Source organism: Sinocyclocheilus anshuiensis, unplaced genomic scaffold (assembly GCF_001515605.1).
Source record: "Sinocyclocheilus anshuiensis isolate Anshui unplaced genomic scaffold, SAMN03320099.WGS_v1.1 scaffold779, whole genome shotgun sequence".
Taxonomy (NCBI): Eukaryota; Metazoa; Chordata; class Actinopteri; order Cypriniformes; family Cyprinidae; genus Sinocyclocheilus; species Sinocyclocheilus anshuiensis.
The window spans coordinates 75,498-84,642 of NW_015548244.1; the positions used below are offsets into that span (position 1 = coordinate 75,498).

The 9,145-nt window shown below is 36.1% G+C and overlaps 1 protein-coding gene and 1 long non-coding RNA gene across 2 annotated transcripts in view; one reads left to right on the forward strand and one right to left on the reverse strand.

Annotated features, from left to right (window-relative positions):
• LOC107655136 (uncharacterized protein KIAA1644 homolog) overlaps positions 1–8,079 on the forward strand; it is a 15,527-nt gene extending 7,448 nt beyond the window's left edge. Inside the window, exons 3-4 of the mRNA XM_016442557.1 lie at positions 1,078–1,377; positions 7,734–8,079. Coding sequence (XP_016298043.1) covers positions 1,078–1,377; position 7,734 — 301 coding nt within the window. The 3' untranslated portion in view covers positions 7,735–8,079. The remainder of the gene's footprint in view (positions 1–1,077; positions 1,378–7,733) is intronic.
• The window catches only part of LOC107655137 (uncharacterized), a 36,277-nt gene that overhangs the window by 25,398 nt on the left and 1,734 nt on the right, over positions 1–9,145 (reverse strand). The window lies entirely within an intron of this gene.

A 9,145-nucleotide genomic window follows, 5' to 3' on the forward strand; every position in this document is an offset into this window, starting at 1 on the left:
GAGATTTTAGAATGATATATTTAACAAGATTTTAGAATGAGATTTTAGAATGTTATATTTAACACGAGATTTTAGAATGAGATTTTAGACAAGAGATTTTAGAATGAGATTTTATATGTCACCATTATTATATTAATAATAATAATATATTAAATATTGAAAACTATAATGCATAAAATTCAAAATTCAGTAAATCATAATAGCTCAATTAAATGTAATATATAATATAATATTAATTTAGCCATTTTAATATTTTATTTCTAAAAATTAAATACTGTTACTTTTTTATAGTTGTGGCAAACATTTTTCATCATATGAGACAAAAACAATCATTTAACAAAAACTTTGTGGCCCACTTTTATTCCCCTCATAAATCTATTTTGGCAGTAGTATGTCACCAGATATTTCTGGAGTTGCAGCAATGAAAAAAATATATATTTTCCTAGATAAACATCTGATATAATCTGCCTTTTTTTAGCAGAATGTTTGCATCTCTTTGATTTTTTTCACATCACATAAAAAAGTGAAGGTCCTTTTATCACATGTATTACATTGCAATTCATTTAAAACTAGTCATTAATTCTGCTTCATGTCCTTGCCAAATCCAGTTTCACTCCCGTTCTGCAAACACTCCTATTGGACTCTGGGTCCCAGCATCAAAGAGATCTGATATCACACACATGGCATCTGTTCCGCTTTGCTCTCGGCTCTAATAACACAATACATTATCGAGACCTCAATATTGTCCCTGTCAGTTGTGGCCTTGTCTGAAAGCACAAGGCCCGTGCTTCATCAAAAAGGGAAAGTTTTGCTTTTACTGCAGTTTTCTGTCAGTCTGGGCAGGGATTTATACTCGGAAGGAACTGTAAAACGGTTTATTAACACTAAATGCCTCATATAACGCTAATGAAGTTTGAATTTATTGAAGTACTTTAGCTTTTATAAGACCACTAGTGCTGCTAAAGAGTTTCCATCCACTTTGCAAGGCTTTTTGACACTGTGTATCAAAAAAACATTTGTTTATGGCCACATAAAATGTTAAGTGCATCTAATTCTTCCACGTTTTCTCTGTCGCAGCAATTACTCTGCATTAATCGGCGTGTGGATCTACGGATTCTTCGTCATGGTGCTGCTAGCACTTGATTTTCTGTATTACTCAGCCATGAACTATGAGGTGTGTCGAGTTTATCTGGAGAAGTGTGGGTTGGGCGGCCGCTGGCTGAAACAGGCCCGAGGTCAGTGGCACGGAGACGGACGGCCCGCTCAACCCGCAGCTCCGTCACAACCTCAAGAGCAACATCATGAACACAGCTGCAGTCAAATCAGACACAGCCTGACGAGCCCGGGACAGACCGCACACAATACCACAACAGCCTGGTGAGTGAAATCATACTGTATGCAACATATACCGTGCATCTTAATGGAATATTTCTGGGTTCAGTACAAGTTAAGCTTACTTGTGGCTGATTACCAAAAAAATAATTTCCATAGGCAAAAATCTGGGCTATAGTGAGACTTACAACAGAAGTGAATGGGGCCATTATGTCAATGTTAAAATACTTGTTTCAATAGTATAGCCCAAAAATAAACAATAAGCATGAATTTAATGTGAAACTTAATTGCTTACCAACCAAAACCTCCCCAAAAATCTAATTTTACAACTTCAGCGCAACACCACAAAAAGCCTAACAACCTACAATGACTGTAAAAATTTGCATTTAAATATCTTACAGTTTACATGAGTTTACATAATAGATGAATAATAGAAAAAAGTGCTTTTAAAAAATATAAATATTCATGTTTCTGCTTTTAAGGCACCATCGGTCGATCAATCAATCACAGATATCACCTTACTTCCCCAGTTGATTAATCACAGTAAATGAAGACAGTTTTGTATTACAAGTTTGTTTGTTTTTTAAATATTAACCATGCAGATGAGGTATTATCTAATTAAATATGAACTAATTTGCATAAACTTCCAGAACAGAAATCTGAACATTTGATAAAGCCAGGTTCAAAATTCTTGTTTCAATTTGTAAACAGTTTTAATAGAGGGGATTTTGGTTCTCTCTTTTTATCACTCCATAAAATGGAAAATACTGTCAACAGCCATAAAAAATGTTTTAGGAATATAATATATGAATAAACCCCTCTGTAAAAACCTTCAGAATACAGAATTGCCTTTAAAAATATGAATTGTAATTGAAATCTACAAACGCAAATAGATAAAGTTTAATAACAAAAAACACTTAATGTGTATTTTGGTTATTTTCTTTCCACTAGTCTGAAAGAAGATAAGTTATGGAAGCAAAATAACCAAATATCTCAAAATTGACCAGTGTATGAAAAAACAATGGACCCACATTTTTTGGGCAATTTAAGGCAAGACACTACAGGGATAACCATTCACCTCATTATAACCTCCAATTTTGCTTTACGAGGGAAAAGTAAAAATTATTATAGTGAATTTTGGTTACATTGTTCTGAACCTGGAATATTTTAAGCACGCACTCTTTCATAATCCTCACAAACTTCACAATCCATGTAAACTAAACTCCATGTCTTCCACACACACAGTAGAGGAGTTTACTCAAACTGGCGGGTGTATATCCTGTCAGGAGAGGCAGCACAGTTACACATAATTGGCAATGAACCAGATGCATCATCATGAGCTGCAGATCCAAAGCTTTAAAAACACCTTTTTCTACACAAACACCAGATCCGTTTGCTAGCAGAACTAGGTCACAATCAAGAGTCGTTTTTCTGTTGCTAGAGTGCTGTCCTTGATTCTGACATATACAGGTTAAAATCGTTAAAAAGTAAACAAAACTTCACTATAGAGCTTCTTTAGTTGAGGAAACTTCAAGTCACAAGGTTTTGTCCAGATCCTATGAGTGAGGTTTTTACACAGTTGTTTTCAATTCATTGTAAATGAATATATGAAATATTACCATTTACTGTATCACGGTATTACTGTATTACTGTATGCGGGCAACTAAACAGTGAGTCAAAGTTTCATGAATAGATCAACCAGCATTCTATTGTTTTCTATCATTTTAAAATGACAGTAACATATTCAGGTTTTAACCAGCTTTCGATTTATATTATGGTTGGGAAACATTTTACACTGCAAAAAATGTTTTCTTGCTTCGTATTTATGTCTTGTTTTTCCGTATAAATATCAAAATATTAAATCATTGGTTGTTTGGTTTCTATTTATGTGGTTGTGCTGGGTGGTCAAAAACTTTGTTCTGATTGGCTGAGAATCGGTTGGTTTGTGCAGCATTCTTGCTTTCAGTGTGAACAGAAATACGTTTTTTACTTGCATTTTTGTCGTTTTCCAGTTCATATCTCAAAACGTTTTTAAATCAATATGACCCACATGAAGCAAAATTAATAAATCAAATGTTATTTTCCAGAAAAAAAAAGCAAAATTCATAAATCAAATGTTATTGTACTCAAGTATGTTTATACTTAAAACAAGAGAACATTTTATAAGGTCATAACAAGTCAAGGCAAAACAATATACATTTTTTTGTACCTCATTGGCGGATGATTTTTCTTGTTTTAGGCATAAACTCACTTAATTTCTATTAATTTTTCAGAAAACAAGACTTAATATCTCAAGTAATTTTGCTTGATTTAATAATGTTTAGATATTTGTACTGAAAAACAAGACAAAAATACTGAGGAGGAACATCATTTTTGCAGGGGACATGAGGGGTCCATTGACTTTTCAAAAATATGGACAAAATTAGTTCAAACATTTTTCAGAATACCATCTTTTCTGCTCCACATAAAACCACACAGGTCTAGAATGAGTAAATGATGGCAGAATTTTCATTTTGGGTCAACTGTCACTTTAAACATAGTTTGACAGGCCTTTTAGTGTCTCAAACACAATTCTTGAACATCTTTCAACTATCTGATGGCGTGAACCTCACTAACTCTGTGAACTCCTGCGACTCGTCCGTGGGTGTGCTGTCTGAGGAGGAACACATACACACTGTTCTCTTACAGTGCACAAGTGTGTCAGCAAGATGCTGTAGCCGTGTTAGTCTGACTGAATACCCATCTAATTAAGCCTGTCGTTTGTGCTGAACCCCTTCATTAACAATCACAGGAGTCTGTGAAAGCTTCAGCCTCTGAGCGGAGACTTTGAAACTCTGCTGCTAGACAGGTAAACGAGATGAGCATGACACTGAGATTTCATGTGTGAGCTTTAAAAGCAGGCACGTCTCCAAAAAGCTTCAAGAGTTCAACATGTTTTCTATTATGTGGTTGTGCTGGGTGGCCCCTCCCCCACTGTGAAATTTCATTGGTCAAAAACTTGATCCATATAGCTGTGTTGTCATCAAGTATGTTCTGATTGGCTGAGATTGGCTGAGATTTGTGCAGCATTTTTGCTTTCAGTGGGGACAGAACTGAAAAGAAAAAATATCAATGTACTATATGTACTGTATAACTTTACTGTATATTATATATACACAACATGCAGTTTTTAAATGAAGGTTTTTATTATTAAGGGAAAACAAAATCCAAAACTACATGGCCCATTATTACGTGTATATATAAACATATGTATAAATAATAATAATAATAATAATAACAACAACAACGATAATACATAGCAAGCTAGAGTTTTGTTTTCTCTGCAGTCTATACTAAATTAGATCTAGTGGCAATGAAAAGGCACAGCATGTTATTGTATTAGCTGGAAACTTGAATAGCCTTTCATAAGAGGGCTCAGAGTTAGATGGTCGAGAACTTTAAAGCCCCTTCCCCAAGAGCATTGTGGGAATTTACTGAATTGAGTCCAGCACAGAGGGGAACATCAGAAAAAAAGAAAGAAAAAGACCAACACAAATGGAGGTCCCTGACCAAAATAGAACTTACAGTCTATTCATAAAGCCGTTTATATGGGTCAGATCACTCTCTGCCCATTTACTGTGTTTTTATTTGAGGGCTACGTGCCGTTTCCCTCCTGCTGGCCTGAGAAAACACTGCCAGGGTCTTTAAATGGCATCTGATTCTTATATTGTGTGATCTAGAGAAGGGCAGAGGCCCGGGGGAATGATAGGGGAAGATATTGTGTGTTCACTTTGCAACATCTGGTTTGACTGGCGTGTCGTGCATGGGAATCAGCTTTAAAAGCTTATAAACAGGACACATTTTATTAAGAGCCATATTTCAGTGCCCCCTTAAGACACATTGAGTTTCTCTGATGGTTTATGCGATTAGACCCCGGTTGCTCAGCATGTCAGATTGATGGTTTTTTGGACATTGTCAAACACAAGAGAAAACCTTTATTGCTAGGTTGTTCATTATTGCTTTTACGACATTGCAGAAATCTCTTCCGAATCTCTAGATGGCACACGAGGGATTACAAGGGTCTTTTGTCTTTATTTCGCAGACGTTCCTCCTGACAAAAATGTATCCATTTGCTTTGTTTAAATGTATCGCTGTCATTGAGAAACAGATGTAAGGAAATTCAAAATAGCTATTCAAGTAGGGTTGTGAGCAAAGACAGAATAAAATACAGAATCAATTTCAATGGCTTTCGTTTGCATTAACATTCTCACACATGTATTCTTTAGCGTTCTTAAAATACTGCAAATGTGTGCTTTGCGTCATTATTGTAAGCGCTAAACATACTGAGTGATCAGTCAAGTCCAATTTCAGAGTTAATGATTCTTGAGTCAGTCCATTTTAGCGAATCACAAACATGCAGCGTGACCAGTGATGAGAATGATTCATATGAGCTGGTTCTTTTTAGCTAATTACAAACATGCAGCGTGACCAGTGAAGTCCAATTCCTGAGAGAATGATTCTCATGAGCCGGGTCTTTTAGTGAATCACAATCACACAGTGCAGATCACTGACTCTTTTTAGTGAATCACAAACACTTATTAATCAATTGGAGCAGTTTCTCAATTAATATGACTCACTTACTAAACTGCAAATCGTTTGTCCAGATTGATATCATGTTATACGTCATACTTAAGGTTTGTGAGACCTAAAACATGATCACTTGATGTACAATAATATAATGCTTTGCTAAAGATATGCATTATATCAGTAGTAATGTACATGGACTGCATTATCAATTGTTAAGTAACTGGAATTGTTAAATGCATTACAATTCCCAAACTTATTTTGAAGAGACACTGATGTGTCTGGCTCTATGTTGATGGTTCTTTTGGGTTAATGTTATGCTAATGTTAGCACTGGCTAACCTCTCAGTCTCCTGCTGCTCTGGGAATGATCTCCCAGCATGCACTTTGCCCCGGTCTGGTCAGGGGTGCATATGTCTGCTTCACACACCAGAGACATGGCCTGGATTCAGAGAAAGATCTTGGAGGCAGCACATGGTGTATTATTAGAGAAGGTCTGCCAACTCACTGTCTCTCTCGCTCTTGTACTGTGGGCAGATTTCTGTAAGAACACACAGTGAAACCTGCACTTGTCATGTCCACTCTTGAGTGTGTGTGCTCCAAGAGCCGTACCAAACACAGGCCACAGAGTGACATTTCTGCTGTCCACCTCTTCAGATACACACACTCACACATACAGTTGCCAGTTACACAAATAGACAATGCTTCTGTGCATATTACACTTGGACTATCTGATGCATACTGCACTCAAAAATGCATTTATAAATTGCATTTACTTTTTTTCCCCATTTAGCAGATGCTTTGCAGCTGTCCTTATATCTTATCTTCTACATCACCTCTTAGCTCACCTCTAAACATCAAATAAAGCAATCAAAACACTTTACATGTGAAGAGGCCTCTTTCTCTCTAAATAGACAGTTCCTGGTCTGTTCAAGGCAATAAAATGCTGTATATAGTACAGTAATGAAATCAAGTCAGCTTCCAGTCAGGGTCTTGTCTTGGTCTCGCCCAATTAATTCAGCAATAGAGTCCATATAGTGGGCTAATTATCTGTCAGATGGGTGATCCAGTGTTCGTGAACGGGCACATTTTCTCACTAATATCAGTCACAGATTAGTTCTACAAGAAAACCATAGAAGTTTCAAAAAATAATATATACAGTACCAGATTTTTTAAAATGTTTTTGGAAGTACAGTAGTCTCTTATGCTCACCACATTTATTCAGAAACAGTAAAAACAGTAATGTAGTGACATTTTATTACATACAATTTATAGCTGAATATAGCTGCTTTCTATTTGAATATTTTAAACAGTAATTTATTCCTGTGATCAAAGCTGAATTTTCAGCATCATTCCTCCAGTCTTCAGTGTCACATGATCCTTCAGAAATCATTCTAGTATGCCGATTTGCTGCTCAAGAAACATTTCTGATTATTATCAATGTTGTACATTTTTGTTGTTTCTGATGTTGTTGTGGGAACCATTTAAAAAGTTAAGTAAAAAGAAATTGAATAAAGAAGTTATTCACCAAGAATGCTTTAAATAGATTTTTAAAAATGACAGTAAAGAAATGTATCTTGCATTCTATTTCAGTTTCAAATAAAACCTTGTCTTTTGAAATTTCTACTCTTCAAAGAATCCAGAAAAAAAAAAAAATCCATCACAAAAAAAAAAAAAAAAAGGCAAAAACCATTTCAGCTTTGCATCACAGAAACTACATTTGAAAAAGTATTCAAATAGAAAATGGTTCTTTTAAATTGTAACATTTAATGATTACCATTGTTTTTGTTCCAGTTTTTTTACTAATCAATTCCTTATGCTTTTCTTTTTTTTAAACAGAGACTGACCATATGCAAGGACCAACTGTTGGAGTCCCCCGGTGAGGAAGTGCATTATGGGAAACATACTGTAGTACATGCCCCTGCCATATGGACCTACATGTCACAGGGCCCGTTTGCCCCAAGCCTCTCGATGTGGTCCAAATCTCACAGGGCACGTCCTTCAACCTCTTGACAAACCCAGAACCTCAACTCAGAGCCAACTGGAAATGGTCCAGTGGTGGAACGAGAGATTCTGAAGAGCAGCTGCACCGAGATTTGTGGAACTCCGGAAGCAGAAATCAGACCAAAATGAAGTGAACTTCGATGGACACAGAACTCACCCTGGACACCTTTGGAGGACCCATGTAGCCATTTCTGCACCTTTTTTGTGAGCTCTTCTGGATTAAACACTCTGTAACTGTGCAGTGTCAGTTTATTTATTCGTACAGTAGTCAGGGAAAACGCTGAGTGATGAATGAAGTTGTCAAACATCATTTAAAACATCCAAGCACTCTCATGACAGTAGAAGTTAAATGACCTTTTTTGCAGTAAATATCAAAACTCACATGTCGCGGGTGGTTTTGCGGTGAAGATGTGAAATGAAATCGTACGTGAAAGCCTGTTTTTAAATACTGTTGTGATTTGACATTTTCTCATCTGTAAGAATAAGTGAGGTGGCAAAATGTGTTAAATTAATTTTGTTTCATGCCCTGAAAAGTTCATAGTGTATGTTTGTCACACTGTTTTGAGATCTAGGAAGAGGTTTTGTACAGCGGTACGCACCATTATTGATATCGATCGGTTGAGATCATTTAGACTTTAGTTTCTGAGTGAAATGCCAAAATAAACATGATTCCACACTCCTTTGAACAGGACAAAGGAGACACTTACAGAAAGGTCAGCAAAGACAACTTTTTTTTTTAAATGGCATTTGTTTACCTTGGTTTTGCAAGGCATTACCCAGCTAACAAAAATAAGTTCTAAGAATGTTTTGCTAACGTTATAAAAAAAAAAAAAAAAAAAAACTTCTGCATGTTCTCTGAACATTCAAAAGGTCCAAATGGTTTTATGTGAACATCAAGGGGCTGATCACACAGAACTAAAAACATGGGACGCAGTGCTCGGGAATGGTTTTTAAAAAAAAGCGCAGAGGAATGCCTCCTCCGCCATGTTGCCATTAAATATTAAAGGGGTCATATGATGTTGCTAAAAAGAACATTATTTTGTGTATTTGGTGAAATGTTTTTATGCGATTTCAGGTTCAAAAAACACATTATTTTCCACATACTGTACATTATTGTTTCTCCCCTATGCCCCGCCTTTCTGAAATGCGCTGATTTTTACAAAGCTCATTGGTCTGAAAAGCGAGGTGTGCTCTGATTGGCCAGCTATCCAGTGCGTTGTGATTGGTCGAATACCTCAAGCGTGTGA